This window comes from Xenopus laevis, chromosome 1S, assembly GCF_017654675.1.
Source record: "Xenopus laevis strain J_2021 chromosome 1S, Xenopus_laevis_v10.1, whole genome shotgun sequence".
Lineage (NCBI taxonomy): Eukaryota > Metazoa > Chordata > Amphibia > Anura > Pipidae > Xenopus > Xenopus laevis.
The window spans coordinates 170,206,421-170,224,063 of NC_054372.1; the positions used below are offsets into that span (position 1 = coordinate 170,206,421).

The 17,643-nt window shown below is 37.5% G+C and overlaps 1 protein-coding gene across 2 annotated transcripts in view; it reads right to left on the reverse strand.

Annotated features, from left to right (window-relative positions):
- The window catches only part of LOC108707246 (ras-specific guanine nucleotide-releasing factor 2-like), a 166,386-nt gene that overhangs the window by 79,198 nt on the left and 69,545 nt on the right, over positions 1-17,643 (reverse strand). For both annotated transcript variants that reach the window (XM_041580489.1, XM_041580488.1), the window contains exons 5-8: positions 16,812-17,065; positions 12,275-12,354; positions 7,565-7,758; positions 6,681-6,790 (exon numbers count right to left, since the gene is read on the reverse strand). In XM_041580489.1, coding sequence (XP_041436423.1) covers positions 6,681-6,790; positions 7,565-7,758; positions 12,275-12,354; positions 16,812-17,065 — 638 coding nt within the window. The remainder of the gene's footprint in view (positions 1-6,680; positions 6,791-7,564; positions 7,759-12,274; positions 12,355-16,811; positions 17,066-17,643) is intronic.

Here is a 17,643-nt window from a genome sequence, read left to right on the forward strand (position 1 = left end):
CTACCTTATTTTTTGTTGTATGCGTTTTGTAGCAGCACGTCGGATCGCGACAAAATCGCTTGTGGAGTCCTACACTAACATTCAGAAATGTCAGGAAGGTAATTAACATATTCAAATGGTTCTGTTATTGACTTCTACATGAACTTTGCAATATTCGAATTAGAACTGTTTCCAGGGTCAAGGTATTATAAATCTCACAATAAAATTAGAGTTGGTGGTTTAAAATTAAAATTTGTGAGTTTAATTTAAAAAATTTAATTCACCATGAGAAACTTAATAAATCTGCCCCTTAAAATGTCATGATTTCCCATTCCATTTAAAGGGGTGGTTCACCTTTAAGTAACATTTAGTATTATTAGAATGGTCAATTCTAAGCAACTTTTCCATTGGTCTTATAATTATATGCCTTTTTCTTCTGACTCTTTCCAGCTTTCAGATGGGCGTCGCTGAACTCATCTAAAAGCAAATGCTCTGTAAGGCTACACACTTAGGGGAAGTAAACTTTGGAGAAGCCGCACACCACACACTCCTAAAAGGTTCTTATCCTGGTGCCCAGTGACAGAGGAATCGGCCGCCTCACAACAAGCGTAAGAAGAATTTCACCGGCACACAGGAGTTGCAGTAGCAGGGCAAGCCCTTGCAATTTTATTATGCAGTAGTGCAACATTTCGGGGTCACGCCCCTTTGTCAAGCATAGTGTGGACAAGTGCAGACATGATTTAAAGGGTGTTCAATTAACAAATTAGCATATTTAACAAGCTTTGCTGTGAAAAAAGTTTTTTGCATTGAAAAAGATTTTTACATATCAAAATGCCATTTAAAATGCAATGTTAAAGTGAAAGAATATGCATCCAAGTACCAATTAACAATACACTGCTGTAAAGGTTCATAGTGAAAAATACAGTTAAAAAGGATAATGTTAAAAGTTATTGCAGTAAAAACCTGTTTAGTAGAAAAATTTAGTGAAAATATTTTTATCAAAAATGCCCATAAAAAAGAGCATAATATAAGATCCGTTAAAGTCCATAAATATTAGTCCTTTATTTTGACTTCACGTAGTGCTGGAAGTGATGAAATATAGAGGTGAATATCTAAGAGAAAAAAATAAAACAATATGGCAACAAAATGGCCATGAAAAAAGGTTAAAACTGTAACAGCTAGACAAATTCCATTAAAAAAGTAACAAATACTTAAGATATGATAACCCTGCATCCTAAAGGGATGGGGGGAAAAAAGGACACTTTACCTGTCCCTGAAGGGATCTCATAACAAAGTTTTTATCTGAAAGGAGAAGGAATAACATTAGTATATATTTCTACCATTCCATAATTTTATAAATAACACAACATATTGTACTCCTCGTTAAGCCCCTTCGGGGCCCTGCTTTGCAATGCCCAGATCCAATAACACTCCCTTTTTTAGAGAGATCTTTTTGGCCCTGTTTACACATAACTCTTTCTAACACCTGCCAATGGAGCTGCGCCACCCTGTGGCCATGTGTGAAAAAGTGTTTGGCTAGAAGGGTTTCTCGTTTAGTTTTAACCAACTCCTTTTCTTTATCCCTAGTAGCTGCTTGTGTCCCTAAAGTGGTTTGACCAACGGCAGGTGGTTGATAATTCCTGATTGTGGACTTATGTTCATATAATCTTGTTTTAATAGATCTGGATGTCTGGCCCACATAGGCCAGACCACAGGGGCATTTCAGGCAATAGATAACATTGCTGGTGTCACAGGTGAAAAAACCTTTAATCGAATGTTTAGAACCTTGCAAAGGATGTGTGACATACTCCCCAGGGATAATCCCACTGCAGTGTCCGCAATTTCTGCAGGGAAAAGTGCCGTGTGATCTCATAGGCTGTTGGTTGTTTAGGTTACAGTTAGGTTTCGTTTTCACCAAATCACCCACATTTTTCCCCCGCCGGTAAGAGAACAGCGGTGGAGCCTGAAATAGCTTACCATACCTCGGATCAGTGCCAAGAAGTCCCCAATACTTAATTAACATCGTACTAACATCTTTATTAAAACAAGATTATATGAACATAAATCCACAATCAGGAATTATCAACCACCTGCCGTTGGTCAAACCACTTTAGGGACACAAGCAGCTACTAGGGATAAAGAAAAGGAGTTGGTTAAAACTAAACGAGAAACCCTTCTAGCCAAACACTTTTTCACACATGGCCACAGGGTGGCGCAGCTCCGTTGGCAGGTGTTGGAAAGAGTTATGTGTAAACAGGGCCAAGATATCAAAAGATCTCTCTTAAGGTGGCCATACATGGATAGATCCGCTCGTTTGGCGATGTCGCCAAACGAGCGGATCTCCCTCCGATATGCCCACCTTGAGGTGGGCAATATCGGGCAGATCCGATCGTGGGCCCTAGGGCCCAACGATCGGATCCTAGCATTCGGCAAACGGGCGGTCGGATCGCGGGACCGCATCAATGAACAGATGCGGCCGCGATCCGACGGGATTTTCTGTCCCATCCGATCGAGATCTGGCCGACTTTCTGCCAGATCTCGATCGGGGAAGCCCGTCGGGGGCCCCCATACACGGGCCAATAAGCTGCCGACACAGTCTGTCGGCAGCTTTTATCGGCCCGTGTATGGCCACCTTTACAAAGGGAGTGTTATTGGATCTGGGCATTGCAAAGCAGGGCCCCGAAGGGGCTTAACGAGGAGTACAATATGTTGTGTTATTTATAAAATTATGGAATGGTAGAAATATATACCAATGTTATTCCTTCTCCTTTCAGATAAAAACTTTGTTATGAGATCCCTTCAGGGACAGGTAAAGTGTCCTTTTTTCCCCCCATCCCTTTAGGATGCAGGGTTAACTTATCTTAAGTATTTGTTACTTTTTTAATGGAATTTGTCTAGCTGTTACAGTTTTAACCTTTTTTCATGGCCATTTTGTTGCCATATTGTTTTATTTTTTTCTCTTAGATATTCACCTCTATATTTCATCACTTCCAGCACTACGTGAAGTCAAAATAAAGGACAAATATTTATGGACTTTAACGGATCTTATATTATGCTCTTTTTTATGGGCATTTTTGATAAAAATATTTTCACTAAATTTTTCTACTAAACAGGTTTTTACTGCAATAACTTTTAACATTATCCTTTTTAACTGTATTTTTCACTATGAACCTTTACAGCAGTATATTGTTAATTGGTACTTGGATGCATATTCTTTCACTTTAACATTGCATTTTAAATGGCATTTTGATATGTAAAAATCTTTTTCAATGCAAAAAACTTTTTTCACAGCAAAGCTTGTTAAATATGCTAATTTGTTAATTGAACACCCTTTAAATCATGTCTGCACTTGTCCACACTATGCTTGACAAAGGGGCGTGACCCCGAAACGTTGCACTACTGCATAATAAAATTGCAAGGGCTTGCCCTGCTACTGCAACTCCTGTGTGCCGGTGAAATTCTTCTTACACACTTAGGGGCACATTTACCAAGGGTCGAATATCGAGGGTTAATTAACCCTCGATATTCGACCGTCAGAGTAAAATCCTTCGACTTCGAATATCGAAGTCTAAGGATTTTGCGCTATTCCTACGATCGAACGATTGAAGGAATAATCGCTCGATCGAACGATTAAATCCTTCGAATCGAACGATTCGAAAGATTTTAATCCATCGATCAAAGGATATTCCTTCGATCAGGAAATTGTTAGGAAGCCTATGGGGACATTCTAACATTGGCCTTGGTAGGTTTTAGGTGGCGAACTAGGGGGTCGAAGTATTTTTTAAAGAGACTATCGAATGGTCGAATAGTCGAACGATTTTTAGTTCGAACCGTTCGATTCGAAGTTGAAGGTCGAGGTAGCCCATTCGATGGTCGAAGTAGCCATATTCGACCATTCAAAATTCAAACTTTTTTGAGACTATCGAATGGTCGAATAGTCGAACGATTTTTAGTTCGAACCGTTCGATTCGAAGTCGAAGGTCGTAGTTGAAGGTCGAGGTAGCCCATTCGATGGTCGAAGTAGCCATATTCGACCATTCAAAATTCAAACTTTTTTTCCTTTATTCCTTCACTCGCACTAAGTAAATGGGCCCCTTATTATTACTGCTACTTTTTATTGTTCATCTTTCTAGTAAGGTCCTCTCCTATTCATATTCCAGTTTCTTATTCAAATCAATATGACTATAATTTGGAGGGTGCACTCCCTAATTATTGCTGAGGTGCTAATCCCATGGAGACCGCCCAAATGAAGTCTGACACTGGTTTAATCTGCACAGAGTACAACCCATATATAAAACCCTGCTTCATCTAAATAAACCATTTGCATAAAAATATACTTTTATACTAGTATGTGCCATTGGGTAATCATAAATAGAAAATTTTAAGAACTAAGGGCTGCCTCCTGGGACCATGCGATTCAAGGTGCACACACAAAAAAAAAAATCAAAAGCACAGATACATGTTAGGTCACATAAGCCAATCAATGGGCAACATTTTGTCTCTTGTCCCCACACTTCTTCCTGTTACAGTTAGAGCTGCAGTATTTCTGGTCAGGTGATCTCAAAGGGAACACAGAGAATATCATAAAATGGGGCTCAAGGCAGAATATGTAAAAGTCCAATATTTACTGCTATCTATATTTCAATTTGGTAAGATTGGTTAATAGGCCATTTGAAATGATATTGAGTATCTGTTGTTTAAATATTTATTCTGAGGACATCATTTTCCTTTAATTACAAAAGGGCACTCATGATATCATTTTAAATATAAAATCCCTCAATTACTCTACACATTTATACATGTATCTGCATTTATTTCTCCGTCATCTACATTCTGTTTCCCTATCAATATTCTTCCAATTTCCCTGCCTTAAGGTGGCCATAGACTCAAAGATCCGCTAGTTTGGCGACATCGCCAAACGAGTGGATCTTTACCCGATATGCCACTAACGGCATGGCTATATCGGGGGTAATTCGAACGTTCGGCCGTATGGCCGAACGATCGAATTACGGTGCGCCAAGGGGCTCCGACGGGTCGGTCGGTTAAAAATCCAACCTTCCCGATCTATATCATGGGCAGATATCGATCGGGAAGACCCGTCGGAAGCCCCCATATATGGGCAGATAAACTGTCAAATCGGTCCAAATGACCGATATCGGCAGCTTTATCTGCCTGTGTATGGCCACCTTTACTCCTACTATTGACTCATCCAATCACAGCACATTGTGTTCTACTATCCACTTTTAGAAAGAACAATGGATGATTTGTAACAAGGAATACTAATTCTGATTACAAGTAAAATAATTAAAAGCTAAAACAATGAATGCTTGAATTTATCATCACAGACACTTGTATTCAGTGCTATAAACACACATATGATCATTATGTTGCACAACTGCTGAATTTGATAAATAACCCCCAAGGTTTGTGTAAATTCAGCATGCCAATGTTTGCATTTAGTGCCTCTAAGGGTAATGGTGCATAAGGGAAATGTAGTCGCACAAGTATTTACCGTATATACCCGAGTTTTTCAGCATCCAAAATGTGCTGAAAAAGTCTACCTCGGCTTATACTCGGGTCAGCGGTACCCGACCCGAGTAGCTGAGATTGCAGTCACTTTTAATCATTCCTATACCAACAGTTCACTTGGGGAGAGACTGCAATATCCCACAATGCCCTCAGTTGGTTATGAAAGAATAACAGTGCGCCCTCTGTTGGTTATATGAAAGATTAACAGTGACTGCAATATCACACAGCGCCATCTGTTGGTTGTATGAAAGAATAACAGTGACTGCAATATCACACAGCGCCATCTGTTGGTTGTATGAAAGAATAACAGTGCGCCCTCTGTTGGTTATATTAAAGAATAACAGGGACTGCAATATCACACAGCACCCTCTGTTGGTTATATGAAAGAATAACAGTGCGACCCTCTGTTGGTTATAGGAAAGAATAACAGTGACTGCAATATCACACAGCACCCTCTGTTGGTTATATGAAAGAATAACAGTGACTGCAATATCACACAGCGCCATCTGTTGGTTATATGGAAGAATAACAGTGACTGCAATATCACACAGTGCCCTCTGTTGGTTATATGAAAGATTAACAGTGACTGCAATATCACACAGCGCCCTCTGTTGGTTATATGAAAGAATAACAGTGACTGCAATATCACACAGCGCCCTCTGTTGGTTATACGAAAGATTAACAGTGATGGCAATATCAAACAGCACCCTCTGCACATGGTAGTGGGACAGTGGGACAATGCACACAGTAATCCGTTTGGCAATTCTCTGTCACCATCAGATTTGCAAAGAAGTCCGGTTGATCGCTGGGGGGTCACTTTGGCAGAATGTGTGCTGCTGGGAGACAGGGCTGTAGTTGTGTCTAGGCTTATACTAGAGTCAATAAGTTTTCCCAGTTTTCATAGGTAAAATTAGGTACCGAGGCTTATACTCGGGTCGGCTTATACTCGAGTATATACGGTAGGCACTTTGTGGGAGGGGGACAATAATCTATAAATTATCCCTTTAAATAAAGCATACAATTGAAGTGTGTATTGAGATATGCACTTGGCACTAGACAGAACAAGGCACAATTCTCATCCTCATCATCCACAGTCATCCCCATTCACTATAAATGGTGGGGGGGGTAGACAAAATATGGGCATAACACTTAGATTTTGTTGAAAGTCTTACCTAGACAGCTCTTCCAGTTTTGATTGTGCAAAGTCTAAGCTTTTTCTCTCAATATGCTCATGAGGTGTGTGGGCCAAAAGTTCATGGAGAGTTATAATGTACCGAGGGATCTTTAGGAAGAGAAACATTATATTAATTATGCATTTTTACCTCCCAAATGTTTGGGAAATAACCTTACTGATAATAACCCTGTACACAATGTAAGGTGCATAAAGAATTGGTTTAGAGAGATGGGAGTCGGAGAGCTTGACTGGCCAGCACAGAACTATGAACTCTACTCATATGAACATCTGTGGGATACACTGGAACTGCCCAAACTTTTATATACAGTATGAATGGCAGCAAATACAAACAATGCTCCAATATCTAGTGGAAATTCTTTCTAGAAGAGTGTAAACTTTTTTTTAGCAGTAAAGAGAGGGCCAACTTAATTGGTCTGGGAATGAGATGCTAGAGTCCACTTACTTTAGACAATACATGTAGCTTAGATTTACTATGCAGATGAGTAATTTGAATGACAGTATCCCTGTATGGCGATGTCATGCATACTGAATAAAATACCTTGTTTTATCTACAACCTCTGTGTGGAGGATTGGTCCTTGAGTGTCGGCTCAACTACATATACCGTTTTGATCCGCTCCCTTAGCTGAAGGTTCAGGGCAGTGCACCTGAACCTCCTCCTACACTTGGTGAGTCACCTCCTGAGACCCCTTCATGTTTTTGAATATCCCTACATGTGTTTCCAATGAATCTTTACAACAGGGATTTCCAGTAATCACTGGAAGAACACAGACTGTATACCCTAGTTCAACAGCAAAGTACTGCTCAATGGAAATCATCATCATCATCATCATCATTTATATAACAGAGATAGAAAGAAATACCTGAAACATGGGATAGGTAAGGAATGTCTCGAGCATTCTCCCTTCACAAGCTGGATTGGTTTCATATTGCTTCAAAAGTTTGTCAAAATCTCTGTTTTGCTTACAGTTCGCCAGCACTTGCAGGCTGTATTGGTGGTTCCGAACAAACTCTTGGTAGATGTTCAACATTGGAAGCAGGATATCAAATAAGTCAGCTGTGTAAATGTAACAAAAGATTATATTTCTGGTGATCTTTCATAGTACAAGTCAAGAAGGGTAAGTAGGTTAGTAAATATACGTTCTAGTATTTTAAGAAACACTTAACAGATCATTTATAACCTGGGGTGAAAGTGTGAGAAAGGCTAACAGCATAATATGTTTTGTATAATTACGACCATCTTAAAGCATACGGTAGTTAAAACTTAAACTATTTCCCTCTCTCACAAGTCTGTATAGAGAGACAAAAACCCAAGAAGAGCTAAGGTTTAAGAAGTGTAAAAAAAAAGAAAAAAAAAAGCCTGGACACAATCACCAACACAATATTTAATTCCACATGAATGGAAAATATAAACTGTTGCACAAACTGGAGGGGTTACATTTTTGTGTAAAAACGTTAGTTTCAGATCAGACTAAGCAGTCCATCCCATTGCCCTTGACCTTTCAAGCAAGCAGTTTGCAAGCGGCTTGACAAACCTTTAATTTTATTTAAAAAAAAAGAATTCTGCATTTCAAAGCACAGCGAGTAGGGATACTGTTTCACCATTTCTGAAAATCTTAGTTTTTAGTTGGAATGCTTGTGGTACCAACAATACAAATAGGAATGTATTCTTCAATGGCAGATTTTAGCCAGAAAACCACGATCTCTAACATTCATACACTTGAACAGAACAATGCTGGAAATGGCGTTCTTCAGCAAAAAAATGATCTACAGTAATTTGTGTTTTCTGGATGAAGAGTACCAATGCTGTTATATATTTTTCTTTCCAGTAAATGGGAGATAGGAGTGAAGGTTTTAGTTGTTTTTTGCTACCTACTTGGTCTATCGGAAATATGAATATATGAATGTGCAATGATACTCCTGTTTGAGGGCTTTCCTTTGCTAGAGTAAAGGTTATGGAACATGGCAGGACATTAGCATTGCAATACAACTTTTTCCAGGTGCCTGCCAATGTATTTTTTGGACCTTATAAAAAGAAAAAGTTATTAATGATTATGCTAGTTTAAAAATATTGTGTATTTAAAGACATTAAAACTTTTTACAAAATGTTTATCATTGAGAAATACATATAATAGCAAAATCAGTAAAATAACTGTTCATACAAGAGGCTTATACCCTAGTTTTGTATATTTGCCACAAACTGAGCTTATTAAACATATACATCATGACCCTTAAAGGAGAAGGAAACCTAGTCGGTGCAAAAACCCTCCCCCCATCCCGTGTGTTGCCCAAAAACCCGAAAAATGTGTAGGGTTTTTTTTTTAGTATAAAATCTGAATTTTTGGTGAAAAAACAAAATCACTTTATTAAACCAAGAGGATGGAAAAGTCAGAATCAGAAAATGCGACATCTCAGACCTGTCAAGGTTGCATATAAGTAGTCAATGGGAGAAGTCCCAATGGTTTTTTTTAATGTGCGCTGGGTTTCGTGCAATACCCCGATTTTTTCCTGCAAACAAAATATTCGGGAAAGTGTATTAATAAATAAGCCAAAAAAACCTGTGCGGATTTGCTCATAAAAAAATTAGATAAATTCGGACTTTGATCACTAACCCCCTATGTGTTGCCTTCTTTACCAGCCCAAGTGAAACACTGCTGCTTAGCAGTGAAGATGTGTCTCCAAAGTTACCCCATCTTATTTTGTGCTAATTCACTGCACATGCTTTGTGCTGCTGTCACTTACTGAGACTAGGGACTGGTGCACAATATAATGAATAAATATAATATAAATGTCACAATATAAGGCTAATTAGTAAATAATGCAGATTATTGGTACATGGCAGCTCAGAAAACAACACAATTAGCAGAATTTAATAATCAGTCCTGTAGCTTCATGTTATATGACAGGCACACCTCGTTTTCTGCTTGATGATTTGCAAAAACCCCTAAACTTATCTTCTCAACACCTGCTCAAAACAAACTGAGCATGTGCGTGTCACTGACACTCCTAAATAAATCCAAAATGGGACAATCCTGGGACAACTTTGAAGGCCTGGATCATTACTACTATAGAGATGCTGCACTTTTAGGCTAGTTCTATAAGTTCAGTATATAAAATATGGCATCTTTAGCCATATCCATTTTTCGTGTTTAGTTCTCCTGTAAGGAACACTGTCGTATACTTACATTTTCCAAACAAAACAGAAAATAAACATTAGATCCAAGAGTAATTGAAAACTGACAATACTAGAGAAACCACATAACAATCAATGGTTTTTTTAATCTGAAATAAGATTTCCTTTGATGTGAGGCTTTGATTATCTGTCAGGCACTTCAGACTGCTATCAATGTTTCCTTTGTGGGAGCATTAAATCACGGGACTGGAAGCATTCATACAAGTGAAAAAAATCTCTCTCCATTGTAACACCTTAGATACAGGCTGGAACAATCAAGAACCTCAAACTGCACCTTTCATGTATCTGATAAAATATTCCACCCTTTTGTATTTTAAAGCTCTTTTTGGATAAATTCAAAATCCACAAGAATGTTTGGTTTGTGTGATTAATTTATTAACTTTAACATTACATAACCACATTGTATTGATTACATTTGTAAATCTGCAGTTGTTCTTAATTTCTTTAATTATTGACACATATTATATACTTTCATTGTCCATCCCATTGTAAGGAAGCATTTCTGTCATAGGTCTTACTTATTTAAAAATGGAATGGACGATATAGTCTTGCTTATCAACATTATCATTTGTGGTTTTAGATGTTTTTGAAACCACGACTAAACTCACATTCTCTAAATCTACGAAAGTCATGGAATTTATTGAAAGATCCAAATACAAAAAGTACGAATGTCAATTTCTATAACAAAAAAAATCTGAAAACCTCTAAAATTGATTAATAGTAGTCCAATAAGATCAGAGCAGTGCCCATTGACTTCTATAGGACCTCCACAACTTTTACTTGGAGAATTTTTGCATTTTGAGGTTTTTACACATAAAATCTAAAAAATTTTAGAGCTACAGTAAAACCACAACTTTTTCGAGATTCATGGGAAAAAAAATCACAGTTTGATTGTTAGTATATCGGCCGCATAGTATTGGCGCAAGTTTACCCTGTGGAGATAAAACTTGTAATGTATTTTGCAGCTCTTGCACCATATATGCCTGAAACAGAACAATATTTACTACACAGTAGATGCGGTTGAAAAAAAAGCCCACATCATTTAAGTGCAATATTTTATCCAAAAGAAAGCTTCCCAGCAAAACCAGAGTTGGTGAAACAAAACCCATTTAAAGTTGTGCTTCGGGGGGGGGGGAATTATTTGCATGTTTCAAAATTAAAATAATTTATACAGTGCAATTCAATTTCATTTTGCTTGACTAACATGATAAAATAGGATATGGAATACATTTTTCAGGTGTCGGGTCCCCTTTAATAGACTTTCTGGTTACACCTGATTACAACTTTTAGGGGCAGATTTATCAAAGGTCGAGGTGAAGTTTCAAATTGAAAAACTTCGAATTTCAAGCTAATTTTTGTGTACTTCGACTAGGGAATACTTCGATTTGAATTTAAAAAAACTTCGAAATTCGAAGGTCGAATTTTTTTGAAGTACTGTCTCTGTAAAACTTCGACTTCGAACATTTGCCACCTAAAAGCTGCCGAAGTGCTGTTTTAGCCTACCTCCTAGAACCTGTATGGAGGCAATTGGGGGAGTTTGGGAGATCAAAGGTCGTAGTTAAAAAAACTTTGAATCGAAGTAGATCGTAGTACAATCGAAGTACGATCGTACGATTCAAAGTAGGCCGAATTCAGCCCACTTTGACCCCAAAAAACTTTGACCACCATTCGGTTGGTCTTTTTGAATTCGAAGTTCGAAGTTTTTTTAACTTCGACCTTTGAGAAATATGCCCCATACAGTTGCAAATAATAACCCCTAACATAAAATATATATAGTGAATAAAATACCCCCTCTTGTAAATTATAAGGATATTATAAGTTACCGAGGAGTTTCATGACCATATAAAAACACGAGGCCGAAGGCCGAGTGCTTTTATACAGTTCATGGAACTATGAGGTAACTTCTAATATCCTCATATTTTGCAACTGGGGGTACTTTATTTATTATAATACACACGTTTCAGTGAGTCATGTGACAGAAATGACATCAGAACTCACCATTTATAACTGATGACATTAGAACTTACTTTTTATAAGGATATAATTTACAAGATATTCATGGCTTTTGTGTATTACATATGAACCACATTATTATATATATCATCATCATTTATTTATATAGCGCTGTCAAGATACGCAGTGCTTTATATATATATATATATATATATATATATATATATATATATATATATATATATATATATATTATATATATATGATAATACTGACTAAAAAAAAATGGAGCAACAGTATTTTCAATGATCTGGCTGGCACAAGACATAATGGAGCATCTCTACTGCACATTTCCACCATTTCTATAATAACCTTCTATCTGACAGTCCTCATATATAAAACCTTAATAGAAATAAGATATACATACCTAAAATCAAAGTAGGCCAATTATTAATTCTTGCTTTCAATCCCTGGTGGAATATTTCATGAAGAAACATTATGGTTTCGCTAGAGGAAACAAAGGTTATACAAGATAACACAGTTAATGATACATATCTATCCCAGCTAATTTATAGATCCAATTAAAATAAAAATCATCATTACTGAATTCTCATATCAAATAAATAGACTAATTTTATTGTTCATTTAGTATGAGATAATGCATGGGATTTGAAGGAATAAATGAGGAAACTCATAAACAATACATGAATGAAAGAGGAGGTCCACCCAAAGGTTACTATTCAAAAAGGTTAGGATTAATTAGTCTCCTTTCACTAAATCAAGAACAGCTTGCGACTTTTAAAAATTAATCAGGAGGTGAATGGATGAATGTCTGTATTATGATGTGGAAATGTTTCAAATAATTGGCAGATTTTAAAATAAATGGCATTATAAATATTTTATTTTCTTATTTTGTACATTTATATGTAAAAAGATTTTTTTAGCATGCATTTCTAATTTATAAATAACTAAAGTGCCAAAAAAATATGCAAACCTGTGCACTTGGATGCATTTAACAAAGCTATTCAGCTCCTATACACACTCCTTACAACTCATTGTAGCCCCAATGCATCTGCTCCATCTACACAAGTTGCGATGGGTGCATGATAAACATTCCAAGTTCCTTTAGTGTGTTGAGCCTAAAGGAACTGCACCTCATGAATCCCATGTTAACATAACACACTGCACACTTTGCATGTTTCACTTGCAATTGTAAATACGATTTATAATGTAAGACTATCGCAGATTACAAAGGCATGTGAGAAATAGAAGAGAAATTTGGAAGCAAAGTCAAAGGATTTTGCAAGCAAGTAACTATATTCCTGTATTTCGGGACATTTGTTACGTCTGACTGCCTACACACAACAACTGGTCCACAGTTGCCTCTCAGACAGGGCCACTCCAGTCATAAGGGAAAGTAAAAAATTGCCTCAGGTCAGAATCATGCATAAAGCTGCCCCTGGTAACTTGAAAGAATGTTTTTAATGTCAGATCTTCTAGTGGTGTACTAGATATAGAGCAATTGTGCTCTCTGCACTAGCAAAAGCAGCTCTCCATCTTCCCCAGCAGAAAATTAAAGTGCAGGAGGATGGCATTGGGAAGGCAGAGTGTGGTGAAGAATCGCCCCTGCCCCCAGATCTCTTTAAGGCAGGGATCCCCAACCTTTTTTAACCATGAGCCACATTCAAATGTAAAAAGAGTTGGGGAGCAACACAAGCATGAAAAAAGTTCTTGTTGGTGCCAAATAAGGGCTGTGATTGGCTATTTGGTAGCCCCATGTGAACTGGTAGCCTAGCCTGGTTTTTATGCAATTAAAACTTTGCCTCCAAGTTGGGAATTCAAAAATAAGCACCTCCTTTGAGGCCACTGGGAGCAACATCCAAGGAGTTGGTGAGTAACTTGTTGCTCGCAAGCTACTGGTTGGGGATCACTGCTTTAAGGCCATACCAAATCACAGATTGCTTCTAATGACTATAATGTAGCTATAACCTTTCATAAAAGTCCAATGCAAGGGTTTTTGTGGAGAGCCTATGGTCCCTCCTTAGGCTGTGAGTTTTTTTGTTAAATAACAGGATATTCACTGTGCAGACCAAAATAAAAAACAGATAAATATTAAAACTTGCCAACTTCACATCTACTTTCTTTTCTTTTCATTTATGTATAATTGTATCTCAGAGAGGCTGGAAAACAGAAACAGCTGCCAATGATGTGTTTACATTGGCAAACTAAAGAGGATTATTTGCATTTTTAAGTCTGTTGAGAGATGTCAATACAAAAGCAGATAGAAGCTTCCAATTGGGCCTCTTCAGACCAAGTTGCCAGCCTATCTGCCATGTATGGGTCCTACAACAGTTCTGCCCGAATGATATCTGGCAAAAATTAAACAAGCAGGTTGGAAAATTCTGTCAGACAAGCAGGGCATCAGTGTGTTGATGCAGTCCTCTTCTAGCCGGTCTCTGAAGGCCCCAAATCTGGGCATAGAATGTGATTGGCTAAATCTGGCTCAGATCCTCGCATCTGTCAACCGCACTGAGTATGGCTACATTAACAATAAACAAAATGAATAGGTGTGGTAAGGATGGTCATTGTGCAACATCTAGTAAAATAAACTTGTCAAAGTGGTCAAGCACCTAAATCCAAAACATGTATGAGAATGGGATCTGTTATCAGGACTGCCTGGGACCTGGGTTTTTCCAGACAAGGGTTTCCATAATTTTGGTCACCATTCCATAAGTCTATTAAAAAAATTTAACATTAGATGCTTATTTACTGAGGTAGAGAAACACCTAGACCATAGTCTTTTCTTTGCTTGTAGCTGTGCCAGTACCTCTTCCAATGCCTGCTCCTATGCATCCTTCATCTATATCTCCAATACACACATTGCTTCTTACATTCTAGGCCACTGTTTACTTCAGTTGAGAGTATGGATTCACACCTTTTTAGTTGGGTTAATAGATATTATCCAAATCATCAAGAATTGACTCTGCACTTAAAATTTATGTACATTTGAGCAAAATGAATATATTGGACCCTGAAGATTGTTGCTACAAACTTTGCAATTTAGGATTGCTGGTTGTTCAAAGCACTTCTGGCAAATTTTGTAAAATGGGCATGGTAATTAGGGGGTGTGGCTGCAAAAAGGGGCGTGGTTAAAATTAATCTTTTTGTCCCTCTTTCCATTTACAAAATGTTTGGAGGTATGAGCATAAAACGCCCACTGTTCTGTTAAAGTGATTTCTACCTACACATGTCAATAGAATGTGTATCAGTGGATTCAAATGTAAAAATACTTGCATCTAGCATCAATCCCTCTTAATGGCAGCATGTTGAAAACAGCTTAAACTTAAATTTAGGAAATTGTGATTAGTTTTGCAATAGCAGGGACAGCTAACAACTGTATATGGACAGCACACAACATTGCTGCTTCATTAATTAACAAGGCAATTTCCCAGAGCTGGAAATCTGCTTAACTCAAATGACGAGAGTATAATTTAATCAAGCAGAGGCAGCTGCTATTATCATTTGTAATCATCAGAGCTGTCCGTGACGTTCTGGAAAACTATGCATCAGACACCAGCTGATAGGACAATGCACATTCATTTTGCCAACTCTTTATGCAGTTATCGTAGGAGCTGATCTTAACCCTGTTTATATGAAACTAATTTGCATTTTGTTTTTGAGCAATGCTGCCTAAGTCCTATCTTAAAACCATTGGTGGATTTCAAAACTTATTGCTAAAACTAACTATCTATCTACTAACTAACTATCTCCAGTGCAAATTCACAAATACATCCAAATAACACAGGAGTGAATACAGGCATTTTATTACATAACAGTTAATAATCATAAAGACAAATGAGTAAAATAAAAAGGTGCTACATTCCTTAGGTGAATTGACAAATCATCTCTGCAATGGATCAGTTGCCTAAGCAAGCTGCCTTGAAAGGGTGCAATCTGCCATATTTTTTGTACCCTGCCCTACACCTTGAAATACTGCCACAGGTCTCTGTGCTCCAAAACAGAGCACAGAGGCTTGCACCCCCCTTTAAATCCAGCGCTATGGTTTTCAGTCTCTCCAGACAACGATGGAACATGTCCAGCATGACATCTGAAATAACAGTGGTAGATTTCCTGTAAATTAGTTTTAATGAGCTCAAAAGTAAATGTTACAAGAAAAGTGAAACGTGTAAAAATATTTGTAAGCCCTACCATCCAATTTCATATATGGGATCCATTATCCAGAAACCCGTTATCCATAATTCTCCAAATCATGTTAATGAGCTAATGGATCGCTATGGATTAATAGAACAGGAGGAAATTTTGCACTTGTTATTACATTCTCCCCTTCTGCCTACAGACCTGTAATTCTTGGTTGCATGATGCATTGATGATGGGGAATAGCTATTTAAAGTGGACCTGTCACCCAGACACTAAATAATGTATAATAAAAGTCCTTTTCAAATTAAAAATGAAATCCAAATACTTTTTTTTTTATTAAAGCGTTCATAGCTGTTGTAAACTCATTTAAAAATCTCAGCAGTCAATCAAATATTGGCTGCCCCTCCTCTATGCATAGAGGTAAGCAATTACTTTCACTTTCCATTCAGCACTTTCTAGATGTCACTGCTCTCCCCACATTCCCCGGTTCTCTTCACCGTTTAATTGTGTAGCCAGTGCATGGGGTTGGACATATGGTTCCCCATTCTGGTGCACAAACAAGATTCTGAGCTGATGCAAAGCTTTCCCTAATAACAGTGTCCAAAAAATGGCTCCTGCCTGCTTGCTATAATTATGAGTTCTCAGACTTATGGAAACAAGATTCAAATAATGTATACAGTGTAATTAAAGTTAATTTTGCTTGACTAACATGATAAAATAGGATTTGGAATATTTTTCTTGGGTGACGGGTCCCCTTTAATGGCTAAAGTGTTCTATACTTTTCTACAATTTTAAGTAGATATTACCTGTTTAGGAAGATGCTGCTAACATCATCATGGCTGATTGGTGGTTTCTTGGAGCTTGCTGCCATTCTGAGGGGCCTGAGGAAGCAGTTGATAAGTATATAAAGCTGGTGCACATATTCTGCCTCTGCTTCCACCATGTTAAAAACAATCTGGTTCCGCTTTCTCATGCTTTCAGCATGGGGGGAACAGATATAGTCCTGTACAATTGTCTTCCATTTTCTCCTGCAAAGCCATCCACGCATAAAACTCTGAACCTGAAAAGCAAAATTTAAAATACATCTTATGTACTGTACATATATAATATCTTAGACATAAATAGTATTTATTTGAAAATGACATGTTAAGTTTATAAATGTATTTCTAATCTTTCAGTGTTCTTTAACTTCAACTTAAAAAAAAGGAGTAGCCCGTTATCAATAAGCATACAGTATATGACATGATGATCAATATAATGAATCCACTAAAGGTAGATAATAACAGTGGCAAAGACACAAGGCCTTACAGCTCCCTTGAGTGGGGTGGGGAAACAACTTCAAATATTATCTTATTTATTTATCCAATAATATATTATATTAGGGCATTTTGTATCTTAACATAGTAACATAGTAACATAGTAAGTAAGGTTGAAAAAAGACACATGTCCATCGAGTTCAACCTTTTTTTTTTTTTTTGTTTATTAACTACCTATCTGCCAGTTGATCCAGAGGAAGGCAAAAAACCCATCTGAAGCCTCTCCAATTTGCCTTAGAGCGGGAAAAATTCCTTCCTGACTCCAAAATGGCAATCGGACTAGTCCCTGGATCAACTTGGACTATGAGCTATTTCCCATAAC